The following is an 18338-nucleotide window of genomic DNA, read 5'->3' as shown; positions in this document are numbered from 1 at the left end:
GACGCCGAATTTTGCTGTCCTATAACATCAAAAAAACAAGGACACAATAGTGAAATATCTCGTAGTAATGTGAAACTTGTCAGTTTTTTGCTGAATTTATCAGTAACATATAAAAGTTGATTAAGGGTGACAAGATGTAAAGCCTGAGTATTTGATGATGAAACGGTCGAAACGTTTTTAATGATAACACTCATTTTTGTAGATCAATGAATATGAGAAAAAAAAAGTTGGTCAGATTTGTCTCACAAAATAAAAACACCAAAGGAAAAAATCTAAACCACGGCAATATTTCTAAATATATTGCGATACAAGGCTTATATTAATATTTGATTATGTGTGGTATGAAGCATGACAATGTATTCGTTACTTTGAAATCATCAATCAGAAACATGCAGCTCATCAGTTTTACCTTCCTGATCGATTCATTTAGACATTCATACGAGTTTTGTTGCTGTTCTAATTTTTATGCAGATCATACATTTTATTCATTCATTTATTCGTTGCCATAGTTATTTTTTTGTTTCTGTTTAACACGATAAGTATCCTTCCGTCAAATATTCATTATAAATTGTGAAAAAACTGGCATGACAAAAAGGCGAATCAGAATAGGAAGAGATACATCTCTTTTAATGAATGTAGATAAACGTAAAAATATTCTTCACACATATATACATGCATCTACTGACACATGTAAGTATCTGTGTATACACACACAGACACACACACATATATGTATATATATATATATATATATATATATATATATATATATATATATATATATATATATATATACATTCACACACACATAAATATATATGTATGTGTATATATATATATATATATATGTATATATATATATATATGTATATATATATACATATATATATACAAGCATACATTGTATACATAGATAGAGTTCTGTGCATAATAATGTATATAATATTTTATACTATATATTGCGTAATACTTAAGACAGCGGAATAAAACGTAAATCAATGAAATTTTACACATTAGGATATATATATCTATGCACCTATATATGCGCTTCGTAATATATCCATATATATATACATTTATATATATATATATTTATATACACATATACATATATATATATATATATATATATATATATACATACCTATATATGTATATTTGTGTGGATGTATGTATACGTATGCATATGTCTGTATATATTACAGCACACTCTAAATCTCGCTCGATGTATTATAAACATATGTACTCAATTGTTCTATTGAAGTCCGCCATGAAAAATTAAAACCATCCCGGTGTTAATCTATTAAATCGAATACCTTATTGTTATCGAGTTCCACTTGGATCATTTGGTTTTTCCGCATGAGAAACGTAAGGAACTAAACTGGGTAAATGTCTGTCGTTACATAAAAAACGGTTTAAAATGGTATTTGTGCATGTGATTGCTGGATTTCGCCAGTAAAGTATGTATGGGAGTCTTGTAAACGATGTATCAAGGCTGTTTTTATACATGCTAACTAGCATAAACTGCTGATATTGATTTTCTAATGAAACGGTCCCTACTACAGAAGAGAAAATTCTGTAGTGTCTCTTTAAAACATACAGTGCGAGAAAAGATTCAGCTAATTACTATTTTATGCTTTTTTTCACTTGCGTTTTATGTAAAACGCCACCAAGCATAAGTGACAAGTACGCAGAAACTTGTTTGCTCATCATAACATTAGCAGATCATTTGCTACTCAATACTGAATCCCAGACACAAGTGGGATGGATATGGTGGGGGTGGAGTTTTATTCAAGATTTTCTCAACTTAACGATTAAACACCAGGTAAGTGTCTGTAAATTGCACAGATAGAACGTTAGCACAGAAGGATATGTTAGATATTGTACGACAGAATATTGTGTCACCAGTAAAAATGTAAAGAATAAAATTTCGTGGTGATATGCCTAGATGAGTAGATCAGAGCTGGTTTACTCCAAAAGACCTACAACCACAAATCTAAGATATATTTAATTGACCTGCGATTTGACAATGGTATTTGTCCAATATTCAATAAATGATAGAAACAACTAGTTATACAATCGCATATGTAACTGGTGTATACATACGCACACCCACACACAGACACCGCACACACATACAGACGTATGTATATGTGTGGTGTACGAGTGTATATATATTTTGTCATAGCTGGAAAACTTGGAGAATGGTTACGTTACTTTCTGAAAGATAGAAGTTAGGTAGTGTTGGCCAATGGAGACACCTCAAAGGAAATACAAATAGTGAGTGGTGTTCCACAAGGCACTGTCTTGGGACCACTGCTTTTCATACTAGCCCTCTCAGATATACCTTCAGCTGCCCAAACCCCTAGTGATATCGCACGCCTGCAGCAGGAGCTGGACTCAATTTACAGATGGGCTGAAGATAATAATATGCAGTTTAATGCTCGAAAAGTCGTAGCCATGCTATCAGTACCCAAAACTGAACGAAAATCTTACAGGGTACACTGGCCCAGGAGGGATTACAATCCTAGAACCTAAATCAGTGCGTGACCTGGGTATCAACATGAATAATGATCCCTCTTTTCAAGTGCACACTACCAAGATAGTGACAAAGAGGAGACGGCTGGCTGGCTGGCTGGCTGGCTGGCTGGCTGGCTGGCTGGCTGGCTGGTTCCTGAGAATTTTCTGTCTGAAATGTGTGTTGGAACTTGAATTTGTGGTTGAATTTTAAATTTTTAACTAACTTTATAAGATCGTCTTCAAATTTTTCTAGGTCTTTAATATGTGGTCGGTTTTTATAAAGTATGAAACCGTAATTATCCTTTGCTTGACAGCTGCACGTACCTTTATCGAAAAAGGCATGTACGTTACCTATGCATATAAGAATAATATATGAGTGTAACTATTATAGACGTTTGCTTATGTGAAAATATACTCATACACAAACAAGCATACACACAAACATTCCCGTATATTCCATAGATAACATGAAATAATAAAACTTATGTATAAGTGAGATACAGCTGTTTAGGAAACACAAGACATTAAATAAAGCCTGGAACTATAAACTTAACCCACAAATTGAACGTAAATGCAACAATAGATATGTAATAAATTGCTATCTAAAGGGAGATGCCTGCCAAAAAAGGATAGTATATGGAGCTTGCATACAATCAGTAGGTGATCCATAAAATTCATATATCAGGTCTATGTATCAGTTTCAGCTCTGAACGTTTGCAGTTTATCAATTTATTCAACTATAGAAGCAATTCTACCTTTCCTTTTATGAAAAAAACCTATATAACACATCGAAATCAACGGATGAACAAATATCACTTTACAGCAGAATATTCCAGTAAAGGGAATGTCATTTATTTGTCGTAGTAGAAATTGCTGTCCATATGCAAGTGAGAAATAAAATATTAAGTGCATTTGCCAAGATCTTGAATTCGACAGAAGAAAGGTATTTCTGCCTTTTACACTAAAACAAAAATTTTAAATTCAATATGTCAAGCACGTTACGCAACAAACCCTCTTTGAATTACCAAGCTGTTAAATATTCAACAGAAAATTTGAATTGGGAATTAGGAGTTTAGAATTGGGAATTTAAGACATTTAAATCTTGAAATTACAAAAGGCGAATGGTAAAGATTACGTACAAATCTTGAAATTACCATACATGAATGGTAAAGATAACGTACATCTTTTAGTTTACTTCCCTCAAAAGAAAACTCCAAACCTTTACCTTTGGGTAAAAATTTCGACAGAATAGAGATCGGTCATAGGGAAACTGCAACCTCAGTGACTTTTTGAATAACAAGGCAAAAGAAAAATTACCTTGTATGGTTATAGTAGTGAGGCCTGCCTGATGATTGGTTATTATTTCATGCGAACTACTTCTCAAAATATTTTGCATATATCTCATCTAAATAAATGATACAGAGCATCGTAACTGAAATCAGAGATGATGGGAGAGAAGTTGGTAACTAACAGATCAAAGAAACCATCATCATCAGACCACACAAAACATCCCTGAATAAGCAGCAAGAAATTTGTCCACTTACCTAATCTAAACAATCCAAGCAGAACTGTAAAACGCAAAGCTTGACTCTATTTTCCTCACACATATAGATTTACCTAAACTATTCACAAAAGTAACCTGAGACAAAATCCAAGAAATACAATATGCTATACCACGTGCGTCACACTTCAACAACCTGTACGTTTATCCCTTTATAAGAAATTCATCTTCAAACGATTCCTTATGCCTTCTCAAGTTTTACTGATGCTGTGAAAAAAATATTTTAAACTGAATTATACAATTATTTCTTTTAAGTCAAAAGTTAATTTTGTTCTTATATTTATATTTTCAAGTTTCTTTCAACTATTTTGTTGTATCTTTCCAAGTCGTTGTTTCTATGTCTCTCGGTGATTCAATAAATTTTACAACACTTCTATCTATACATACATTTAAATACATATCCGTGTAAGCACACATACATACAAATGTCTATATTTATTGTAATATGTGTGTACGTGTGAGTCTATATATATATATATAAATATATATATATATATATATATATATATATATAGGGGGGTGTTTATATGTATCATAATACAAATATTTACATAGCTACAAATGCACACGCACGCACACAAACAGATATGTGCACGTACATAGTATCTGTGTACGTGTTTTTTAAAAATAGGATGTGCGATTGTCTGCTTTAGAAATATAAATATTTATGCTTTTCCATGTTGTTGTGCTATCAACGAATAATTTGCATATTCATTTTTGGATTCCTGATTTTGTGCATATATAATGATATATACGCATTAGTTTATTAAAACAAATGTTCAGATAATGAAAGATAAATGATATGCAAGAAATGAGATTGTTTGGATTGAGAAATATTTGAATAAATTTTATTCCATCATTTCTGTACAATATCAATGGAACTTCTTCTTGACAACGGTTCACCATTTATGGCTTCTATATCATCTACAGCTTCTATATCGGAAGACTTTTGAAACTATCGGAAGTATATTGGACGACGTCTCCACATGCGAATATCCTGTTATTTCTTCAGGTGATGTCAATCAGAATTAGATGAGCGATTCGATATATGACGCTCCTAAAACATGTTTTGGAGGAACTTACTGAGGATTGGTTGAAAGTATGAAGCTATTGAAGGGAATTCGAATCACCATAGATTTGAGCTCGTTGTTTAATATGACTCGCGATTATTATTGTCTCTCTGCGGTCTTAGTTCAAATCTGGCCGAGATCTGCTTCATCATATATTATTCGGAGTCAATAAAAATATCCCAATTTAGAGTGGTAAATTGATGAAACTCCAAGAATATCGGCTCAGATGTCCTACTGTTCTTTTCTTCTGAATTCTTTGCATTCAGAGTTTAAATCCAGGTATGAGTGAGATATCTCAATGTATATGCTCATCAGCATTTTGGTCTATCTAAATATTGATATTTTATAATATATACATAGCACAATATAGTACATACACACCTCAAAAATTTAGCGTCGATAATCGATATATCAGTATATTGGTTCCATAATATATCAGTAAATGTATTCATAATAAATGTGTGTATGTGTCTTAAGCGGTTCGGCTTAAGAGGCCGATAGAATAGATACTAGGCTTACAAAGAATAAGTCCTAGTTGGACTAAAGGAGGTGCTCCAGCATGGCCGCAGTGAAATGAGTGAAACAAATAAAAGAAATTAAAGAAAAAAAGGTCAGCCAATATTCTTAGCAGAATTTCTTCTATTTTTTCTTTTTTTTTATGATTTGTTTCTATTCCACCGGAGTCTACTCTACCTTTTATCCATTCTGAGTCGAAGAATTAAATACAAGTTGAATAATCGGATCAATGCAAGTGATTAGCCTCAATTTTCCAATTACTCTCCTTCTGTGATAATTTCGTATATGAATAATCAGTATGTCATTTGCTCTGACTTACCTGCTTCGTTAATTACGACCCCTCATTTAGTAAAGAAAAGGTAAAACTTGGGAATTCATTTAAAAAATGCAACGAATTAACTGTTAATGAGTTTTCTAATTTCACATATATTTCAGCTATTGTTTAAGTACTTGTTAACCAACCAGCACAGTTTAATTATTTTTTCAACACCAAACCAAATTAAATACATATATATATATATATATATATATATATATATACACATATAAATATATATATATATATATATATATATATATATATATATATATATATATATATATATATATATACATACATAAATATATATATATATATATATATATATATATATATATATATATATACATAAATATATATATATAAATTCATACTTATGTATATATACATACATATATACATATATATATATATATATATATACATATATATTTATATACATATATATGTATACATAGATGCAAACACAAGCACACACATACATTTTTAGATACATACAAACATACACACACGTAAACGCATACTCACTCAACGCACGCAAACACCACACATACACACACACATACACACATATATATATATATATATATATGCTCATACACACATGGCATTTGCTTTCTTGCCAGTGATACCAGCGTACTTTCGTTTGTGATTTAGGATCGTGACATTTCGTGCTCCTGTTTTTTACAAGTGCAACGATGAGATACAGAATGGAAGTAAATTGATTCGGAAAAAAGCCGATAGCTAATCGCTTGTTGTTTGTCGTCAGCTGCACTCTAGGTTCTAGCTCTAATTTGTATATACAGGTGTGCGTTGTGTGTGTGTGTGTGTGTGCCTGAGTGTGTGTATGCATACACACACACGCGCACACACATACACACACACAGACATGCATATATATGTATATGTATGTGTATATTTGTATAAATGCATAGCTATATTTATGTGTGTCTGTATATATATATATATATATATATATATATATATATATATATATATATATATATATATTAGTATATATACATGTGTGTGTGTGCATAAATATTTGTATGTATATATAAATACGCACATACGCATGTATGTACGTCCGTACATATATATATGAAAACTTGTATGGATGCGTGTATGTATGTATGTATATAGATAGATAGATAGATAGATAGATAGATAGATAGATAGATAGATAGATAGATAGATAGATAGATAGATAGATAAGTAGATAATTAGATAGATACCTCTATTACCTCACATGCTTTACAACAGAAATAAGCGTAATTGCTTTTAAGCCTAATGAGTTGTTGTAGCACCTGCTCCGAACAGGGGACGGATTTTTCCATGTGTTTAAGAATTTGGCATCGCTGTGAAGTCGCTCTTCATTCGAATGCTGTCTCCTGTAAATTGTGCTCCTGTAAATTTTCTACTGTAAGTGGCATTAGTCGGAAACAACGAGTATGAAATTTGTTACAGAAATCTTTGGTTTAAAATATCATAGTGTTTATTGCAAATCATTGACCACTGGGTATATTGTCTCTGGTTCTGACTTATGAAAAGATACACCTGACGAGACACACATACACAAATACATGTCCGTATTCGGACTTTCACATGTAGATATTTCCATTGATACATACACACAGATGTAATTAAAACATTACGTTACTTTCTTTTCAGCATTTCAACTAGATCTTTGAACAACATCTGGAGAATTTTATCCTGGCTTTAATTTTCATTTCATATACACATACAATGGCATATGTGGAGGCGCAATGGCCCAGTGGTTTCGATTCCCAGACGGGGCGTTGTAAGTGTTTATTGAGCGAAAACACCTAAAGCTCTACGAGGCTCCGGCAGGGGATGGTGGTTACCCCTGTTGTACTCTTTCACCACAACGTTCTCTCACTCTTACTTCCTGTTTCTGTTGTGCCTATATTTCAAAGGGTCAGCCTTGTCACACTGTGTCATGCTGAATCTCCCCGAGAACTACGTTAAGGGTACACGTGTCTGTGGAGTGCTCAGCCACTTGCACGTTAATTTCACGAGCAGGCTGTTCCGTTGATCGGATCAACTGGAACCCTCGACGTCGTAAGCGACGGAGTGCCAACAACAACATGGCATACATACATGCATCACATAAATCACTCATACATACAATTATATTTGCAAGATTCAATCGGATTCAGTAAATACGTTTACATTTATTTAAGCGTTTTCTTTATTAATTACTCCAGTTAGATATGTCATTACGCCATTGAACTACAAAACACACTACAAATATTGGACATCAGACTGCTATACAGGTTGTAGATAAGAACATATTATATATTAAAGGAAAATCTTCAAGATACATCTCTAATAGCGTTCCATTAAAACTAATACGTATTCATTAACAACAATAAACGATGCTTAAATGTGACTGTTCGTTTCTAAGTCAAACCGTATGAGTAATCTACATGCAAGACAATTATTTGTGTAGTTTCTCAGATTCAAAGCTGAAATTGCTGACTTTATACATAATCCAAACCGAGGCAGTAACAGCGGACAAGCCAATAATTATTTTGAATACCAGCATACAAGACCTACCAAAAAGAAGAAAATTAATTCAGGTACAGCTATTACTGTATGTATAAGAATTGTGCCTCCCGAACACTTGTCTTGAGTTCAGTTCCATTGCGAAGTGTTTAGGGCAAAAACTATAACGAACGGTGTTGCTGTGCACGTATTGATACGTACGCATGCATGTGCGTATGTATGTATGAATGTATGTATGTATGTATGTATGTATGTATGCATGTATGTATACTTATACAACAGCGGGCGTTTGTGCACTTGGCCAGCGAGCCGCCATGATTGACCGTTTTTAGCAGTTAGAGAGAGAGAGAGAGAGAGAGAGAGAGAGAGAGAGAGTATGAGAGCGAGAGTGAGTGAGCTATACCTATATCTCTATATATCCATATATATTTTAGACACGCAAACACACAAATACACACACACACACACACACACACACACACACACACACACATATATATATGTATATATATATATATATATATATATATATATATATATATATATATATATATATATATATGCTAGAGAAATAGCTTGATGAAATTTTATTTTAACTATAAGAAAATTCAAATATCACAAATTGTTTCGTAACTTGAAAACATGTAATTAATTTCTATCTTCATATTTAATAATAAATAAATTACTTATATGTCTGAATTAATACGGAATGCAAAAAAAAATCTTTCAAAATAATGCACATATACATGTAGTGTGTGTGTATGTATATATATACACAGATACATATATGTATGTGTATGTGTGTGTATGGGAGTGTGCGTGTCTCTCCATGTGTGATTGTGTGTGTGTATGTGTGTGTGTGTGTATACAGATATATATATATAGAGAGAGAGAGAGAGAGAGATTGATAGACATACGTTGAATGAGATAGTAAAGAATTGGAAAGTGGAAATTTCATGTGCATCTATGTGGCTGTGACGCGTATCCGCACAGGAATTCTTGACTGAATTCGTGTTTGGGTGTATTGATATCTGTACGGTGTTATATGCGTGCATTTAAACAACTAATTGCGTCAATATTTGCATATTGTATTCGATTACGTTTATACACAAACTAACATATGCGCGCGCATATATATTTATATATATATATATATATATATATATATATATATATATATATATATATATATATATATATATATATATATATATATATATATGTATGTATGTATGTATGTGTGTGTGTGTGTGTGTGTGTGTGTGTGCGCGTGTATGTGTGTATTCATATACATGCATATGAGTGTGCGTGTTTATCGAAGTTTCATGTATGTCTTGGTATCTTTGTGAACATGTGCATAATAATCAATAATGTACATGTTAGTATCTAAATCTTTATGCGTGAGTGCGTGTTTATCTTTGTGAGTGTGTGAGAAAGAAAGTGAATGTGCGTGCGCGTGTTTGTGTGTTTGCGGGTGTACGTGTGTATGCTGTGTGTGTGTGTGTGTGCGCGCGCGCGTACGTAATTCGCTTCCCCTGAATTGTGATTTTCTAAATTCTTGAAGATTTCTTCTTGCGTTATTACATTTCATCACTTCATTAGCGCTGAAGATCCGATGGGAAATCGAAAGGGGTTATTGGTGTTAGCCAAAGGTAATACCTAATCCGTAATAGCCATGATCAAAAGTTTATATTCATCACAATCGCTTATTTTACTTCATAGATTATACTGCGATGAATAGAAGGAATGGAGAGCAACCTTTTCGCAAATATATTCAAATTCGTTATCAGCGCTGGTTTTAAATTTAGGTTTCTCGCCACTTTTAAAATATATTAATATATACTGCAAGCTAACCTCTCGTTAAGTAAATTCCGATGTGTTGTATGTTCCTTCTTTCTGTTTTTGAACAGAATATGGCTATATTGCATCAAAGTAAATAGATGTTGAAACTATGTTCAAGACCGCTTTAGGGAGATAACACTGATTGTGTTGCTACAGGTTGCAGAAATCCTCTATTTCACTTTGCATTTACATTTATACACTAAAATGTACAGATGTATGTATGTATATATGTCTGTGTGTGCGTGTGTGTAAGTATGTACGTACGTACGTATGTATGTATGTATGTATGTATGTATGTATGTATGTATGTATGTATGTGTGCATGTGTGTGTATATATCTATATCAATCAATATATACTTATATATATATATGTATGTATGTACGTATGTAAGTATGTATAGTCTTTACTCTTTTACTCTTTTACTTGTTTCAGTCATTTGACTGTAGCCATGCTGGAGCACCGCCTTTAGTCGAGCAAATGGATCCCCAGGACTTATTATTTGTTAGCCTAGTACTTATTCTATCGATTTCTTTTGCCGAACCGTTATGTTACGGGGACGTAAACACACCAGCATCGGTTGTCAAGCGATGTTGGGACCAAACACAGACACAGAAACAAGAAACACACACACACACACACACACACACACACACATATATATATATATATATATATATATATATATATATATATATATATATATATATACGTTAACATATGGTGTCGATTTTACGTCTACTTTCAGTTTAATACGTAGATGAAAAACTCTGGTTTTTCAGCCTGCAACTTTTATTTATACTTGTTTCCCACCTTTTCTTGCTTTTTCTCTCGTCCCATTTTCATTTTTAGTTCGTTATGTCATGTGGGGTGTGTCTGAGGATTGTACAGGGATACCAGACATGTTATAAGACAATGTTTGGCATTTTTTCAGCACATGAAATTAATAGTAGCACATTAAAAAAAAACATATATTTTGTTTATTAAATTATATATACATATGCAGTTATCGAACCCAATTTGAACTCATGACTTAAGGTAGGATGAAGTATCGCTAAGAATTTTGCCTGGCATGCTAACGATTCTAATAGCTTGCCGCCTTATAGATATATTTAATAATAGAAACAACAAACCCACTATACATCATGCAGCCTTTAGCAAATTCATATGTAAATAAAAAATATATCAATATCGTTATTAATGAATTTATATATTACCTGAATACCATAACTTGATTCCTCGTAAATGACGGATACATAAGTCCAGTTAAACATTTTCACCAACTCAACCATCACCTGAGCTTGATATCGATCTGATGGTATTGTTCGAAAGAAATAAGGGAATCGATCCACATTGCTTAGATCTGTACTAGTCGAAAAGAAACTTATCTGCAAAAGAAAATCAAATAGAACGATAAGTAAATTATATTATCAATCATATATCGTATTGAAGTACATGTACCACTAATTGTAAATGCATAAATATATCTATAAATAACAAGCACACACGCACGCACACACACATGCACAAATATATGTATATTATTAATATATTATTTATTATATATCTGTGTTATGTATATGTATACATATAAATAAATATCTATACATATATATATATACATATACACATGAAGATAAATACATAAATGCATATATGCATACATACGTACATACATACATATATACAGACAGACAGACATTGTGAATGTGGGCTCCTTGCAGAGCTTCACATCTTCCTGCATCTGAAACTGCTTTTTCCAAGCATGGCCTCTCAAATCACTTTTGAGCCCTGGACCGTCGTTTCAGGAGCTGATCACTTACTGCAACAATGTCTTACTTCTGTTTTGGTTCAGTTTTTGGCTTGTTCATTATGAATGTTCAAACTCCGTTTCTATTCATAGTCAAAGTCAACATGTATCAGTGCATGACATGGCTTTTCCTTTGAAATATAACTACAATACACCGAGATCTTTCTATACAGTATTTCTCAACGCACGTATACCCACTATGTATGGATTAACTCGAGGCTGTTATAATTTAAAGAAGAAATTTTATGATATGAACAAACAACTGAGAGACTATGCTAGCAATTACTATAAAACAAGTTATATTTCAAACGGCGAATGCAATATTCCATTTCTAAACAATAATGGAAAAGTTCAGCATTGAATTTAATTTTTATATTTGATATGTTGTTGCTGCTGCTGCTTCGTTGCATACATCTCTGATTTAGCAGGCGTAGAATAAAAAAGTGATCTATTTGTTGTTCTCTCATCTTTTATTCAGATGATTTATCGAAAACTATTTAATGTAGAAAAATATTTTTTTTATATATTGTTGTTATATCTAGGAAATCGATTGACCACAGAGATGTTTGTTACCTTGTTAGCAAGAAATAATATAGCTTCAGAGAAAGCATGAGTAGTAATATGTGGTAGTTTATGAGGTTTGTTTTCAATCAAATGCTAGTAAAATAAGTGATCCAGCCGTGACTCTCCTCTTAGTTGTTTGGTCATAATATATTCAAAGACTACATAATGCAAAAGTCTATTGTTTAGTTAAGTTCAATATAATTTCAGGGATTTTGGCTGGTATCTCTAGCAGTTATAGTGACTACACACACACACACAAACACGCGCACACTTTATAAATAGTGAGGGGATATATATATATATATATATATATATATATATATATATATATATATATATATATATATATATATATATATATATATATATATATATATATATATAGTTTTAGGGAAACGAACCAAGTTTCAAGAACTCATCGATGAAAATCCACTATCACATATAGAAAAATTAATAATTAAAAGCACAATAAATGAGTATAATATAAAACAAAAGTAAATATCATAAAATAAAGATAATAATAAAGATAATATCTTATGATATTTACTTTGTTATATATTATACTCATTTATTGTGCTTTTAATTATTTTTTTTTCTATATGTGATAGTGGATTTTCATCGATGAGTTCTTGAAACTTGGTTCTTTTCCCTACAACTATATATTTTTATATATATATTTTAATCTATAAAACTCAATTTAATTTTAATTTTTTATAAATTGATTCTAATTGAGTTTTTACCTGTAATTTTGGATTTTGTACCTAATATTATTATTATGTATATATATATATATATATATATATATATATATATATATATATATATATATATATATATATATATATATATATATATCCCTTATTATTGTATGTGAAGTTACTGCTGACTCGACTCATTTGGAACAACTTTTCCAACTAAAACAGTTGTAGTTATTGTTTTATAGAGATTCACCTGATATTTCAATGAATTACATTGTTGCAGTCTTCTAGCAAACTATGTAATGTATGCTGAGTGTTCCATTTTCATAGTAAATTATCGTCCCCTTGCTCTTACTCATTGTGAATGACATTTCTGATCTTCTGTCTTTGACTGTTCAGCTGACTGTCCATTCCCACTACAAATCTGTATGGTGTAAAGCGTAGATGCCAGACATAGAGCTGTAACATCCACTAGATTGATCTGATCACTTTGTGACATACAGCGTTCCCCAATCAAGTGTTCAAACGCTTTTTGACTTCAAATTGGACACTCTTCCATCGCCATAGCGCTTATCTGACTGGAGCCGGTTGTCTTACGAATTATATAAACGATGCTCTCTGTCTATTATGGAACGTTTCCTCGACTTCAGGGTTACATACGTAGAAAGTAACATAATTATAGCATAGATAATGTTGCTCCCATTATTTCTAATTACAGATTTAATGGTTACTGCGTTACGTCTGTTAACATTATATGACGTATATTACATTATAAAACAACTATTTAGCTTCGCTGTACATACTTTAATATAACTTTCAAGATATAATAGAATATGTTATTATGTGTAAATATTTCCGCGACTTTCTGAAGGTGTTTTAATGTAGCAATAATAAACTTTTAAACTGACTCAACATTCTAATATTCTAATTTCAAATAACACTAAGACAAGACACACTGTGCGTCCACCAGACTAAGAACTTAGAAAACACTACTAGCTCGTTCCTTTGTTGCATGATGAAGCTCAGTGATGTTGCCGCGGTCTCGGAAGTTTTGGAGGTCTTTTGACATCAGATCACCTCGCCTAGTGGTCCACGCCAGAGTCGATCAAGTCCTAATTTGCATTCCAGTTGCAAGAAAAAACAATTGGTCTGCTCTCTTGTAGTGGCCTCCTCAGTGTCATGTAGTGGCCTTCTCAGTGTCAGGAATGGAATTATGGCCCTCCTGTTTGCTACTCTAGTAAATCGAAGTCCAATCCAAGCTTTGCAATATCAACAGCTCAAAAAACCCCAGCAGCCCACTTAAATTGCCTCTTATGGTGTCTGCTAACCTTAGTTTCGGCTAAGCTCCAAAAACTCCTGATATTTCACAAGCTTCCTCTCATGATCCTCCTTTATGGTCATTTCAATAACAATAAACCTCCTTTGAACAATATGAACATTGCACACATACATTACTTCATTATTGCAGTGGTTTTTGTCATTTGAAAAATGTGTGAAAGGTAAAAAGCTTCTAGTATCGGGGATTGGCAATATCACTAGAGCACCGAGCAAACTATTGTGCGGTATTTGCTTAGAATCTTCAATCAATTTCTCTGTTCTATCAAATAAAACTCTGTATCCACGATCTTAAGATCCTGGCTCTAATTTTAGCCTGTTGAGCTCACGATAAGATCGTAAGCTTGAATCTCGATTCCGGACGGCAGTTATGTCCTTTTACAAAGTAAATCATTTTACATTGTCTCAGTACTCAGGGATGAAAATGAGTACCAGCGATGGCTTGGGAATTGGTTAATCCTACGATGATTTGGAGTCCAATTTTGAAGGGTGTTTTGTACTCTCAGCGGTTCCAATACCATGAAAACCAAGATGATATCCATTCTAACTGACATAGACCCTCGTGAAACGCTTCAACATATTTTTGATCAACTTATGACGATCGAGTGGAGGTGCGTTGTTGAGTAAGCAGACTATTCGGTTTACGATCAGAAGGTTGTGAGGACGATTACTGGGGGCAAAAATGTCCCCTCAGCTGGCAAACATGAATTCTATCTGTTCTCCAAGGCGGGAACCCCTGTCACATTCTGTGTCACGCTGAATCTCCCGGAGAACTACGTTAAGGACAAGCGTGTTTGTTAAATGCTCAGAAATTTTCTGGTTAATGTCACGAGTAGGCAGTTCCGTTGATCGGATCAACTGGAACCTTCGTCGTCGTATGCGACGGAGTACCAATAATACAGATCGAAGAAGTCATGACAAAACGTGCGGCCTAACACTCATGTTATAAGTCATTATTGTAGAAAAGTAGCCCTAAATAAACAATATAGAAAAGTAAGATCATTGATAAGCCTGGAAGATATATTGGCATGAGTGTAAATCTTGCAACAATCATACGATGTAATAATTGCATGCATGTATTAATGATGTTCAAACGTAAAGATTCCTTAGATCTCGTCCAAGATTTAAATTTTGTCATTTATTTCCCTTCAGAACAAAGTGTTTGAAGTATTAAGAAGTATTTAACAATAAGCGTTAAAGTATTAATATATAAAGCTCACCCAAGCTTTATAATGTCATTTTTCTTTCTATAAGAATGTTTGAAGTTTTAATAATTACTAATAATGCCTCTTATTTGGTTAAGGCATTCGATAGAGACATATTACCAAAACATTATTTTATACATGTTCCTATAGAGAGAATTAGACGTAAGGTAAATTCACATGTGACCGCTCACGATACGATAACGTGAGCTGCTGTGAATTCACACTTGACATCAGTTCAAACAAAGCGTAATATTAAAAGGTACACAGTAACTGTATCCGAGATTCGCTAAAAAAAAATTCATGATGGTATGGTTTTAAACAGACAGCAATCCTCTAATTATGATTAAATTTATAGGAGGGTGTGCTGAAAAGTTCCTGGCTTTAAGGATGTCGTGAAGGGCTGGTTGGAGGTTGAACCTTCGAGTTCTTAGAGGGAAATATGCTAAATGAAATCATAATTAACTGATCTTCCTGTATTTTCTTTTACCCACACACAGGAACTTCTTAGCATCCCCTCATATATATAAATACTCTAGAACACAAACCAATATTAAAGATAATGTTAGCAAAGACATTCTGCTAACATGTTAGCTTTGAATCTACGTCTTTCAGCGTTCGATCACATTTCGTATTACAATAGGAATATATCCCTTTCACTAAGACGCCGGATCGGGAAATACCAGAGTAACATTTGGTAGATAAGAATTATGTAGAAGTTTATTATATTTATTCTTCCTTGGTATTCCTCAACTAAGTGACTCCCACGCGGATCCTACATACATCGTTCGAACTTGGACTGAGTTTACGATTAAAGAAACCGGAAATACGCTTAAAACAATATTGTTTTCTGTGACAGAAACAAATTTAAATCACTACACGTATAAAGAAATATTACAGTGCCTGTCTGTCCCTAAACATAAACAGTACTCTCCAACTCACTAGAACTGCAAGGCTGCCTTATAATTGATTTTTTCCCTGGTGGTGGCACTTTTTCAACATGGCCGAAACTACACTACAATAACAGGCTTTCGCCATGAAAACTCGAAATATAATTGAGTCCCAACAACTGATGACTGTCTATAAAACTCATTAGAGACCAACAATGTAGCAGTGCTCCTAAAAATGGTACGGCTTTGTTGTTACATACGGACGTCCTAGGCTTCATGCAACGAAAAGCCATTTGATTGACTGACGTGAAGATTCTAAGGGTACCACAACAGACTTGTAATGAAACAATCGCAACCATTGAAAGATATACCTTGAATGAATTGCATGGATTTCAAATGTAAATAAAACCGTCAATGTTTTTTTTTTCAACGCACAGATAAAAGCATAATTACGTGTGCCTTTGTGTGTGTCTTGACTGGTAATTAATTCGGTTAGGGTTGTCATGTATATTTTTATAAATATGCCGTAAGATATTTCGTCTGTCAAGCTCTTTAGTTTATGCTGTGAAAAATACATTTTTATGTAGTTTCAAACCCCCACACAGACACACACACACACACACACACATATATATATATATATATATATATATATATATATATATATATATATATATATATAAGCGTCGTGTGTTTATGTATGACTACATGCATATATATATATATATATATATATATATATACGTGTGACATGTGTGTATATATGATTGTATGAATATATGTGTAATCAAGTTCATGACATTTACATTCTACAGTCTAAAAAATAATGAAAAAGCGATATTTCTTACAATACACCATAAACGGAGGATATGAAAAAACAGAGCAAATGAAAAACGAAAAATATCTGTATATTAAACGACAAAGGGTCGTTGGTTTAATGGATGGAAACAAACTTATTTCATTATATCAACAATAAAGAATAGAAATATCTAGATGTTTGAAGAGGATGAAACAACCTCCTGATCTGGTATTGGTCACGAAGCTCAAAACATAAACGTGTCAAAGTCAATGCGTTTAGATGTAGCTCTTATCTTTGTAGCATATTAAACGCAGATATACGTTTTATTGTATGCAGAATACTTGAAAAACATTTTCTCCGTTTTTAAATAATACAAATAAAGAAACAAAAAAAGAAAATTATCAGAAATAAAATAAAACCGAGCTGTGTAAGTATTTGTAGAAGATAAAATATCATAAAAACATTTTTATCTTTTGTTTGCAATAAGGAAATATAGAAATAGTAGACAGGAAATACTTACCAAGCTGTGAAAGCAGATAACTAAAGAAAGAAAAATAAAAGCTATAACTATTTTCTATGTGCAGAAAGCCGGCCTTTTAAAGATATTTGAAATGCATTCAACAATTGCTCTAGTGAACCTTATTCATATACATTTGAACACATGTACATAAATATATACGAGTG

The 18338-nt window shown here is 32.6% G+C and overlaps 1 protein-coding gene across 1 annotated transcript in view; it reads right to left on the bottom strand.

Annotated features, from left to right (window-relative positions):
* The window catches only part of LOC106884394 (metabotropic glutamate receptor 3), a 495814-nt gene that overhangs the window by 142482 nt on the left and 334994 nt on the right, over positions 1 to 18338 (bottom strand). The window contains exon 3 of the mRNA XM_014935749.3: positions 11574 to 11744. Within this exon, the coding sequence (XP_014791235.2) occupies positions 11574 to 11744 (171 nt within the window). The remainder of the gene's footprint in view (positions 1 to 11573; positions 11745 to 18338) is intronic.

Source organism: Octopus bimaculoides, chromosome 12 (genome assembly GCF_046866305.1).
Source record: "Octopus bimaculoides isolate indiv1 chromosome 12, ASM4686630v1, whole genome shotgun sequence".
Lineage (NCBI taxonomy): Eukaryota > Metazoa > Mollusca > Cephalopoda > Octopoda > Octopodidae > Octopus > Octopus bimaculoides.
The sequence above is the reverse complement of the archived record's forward strand: the minus strand, read 5'-3'. Positions and strand labels throughout refer to the sequence as shown.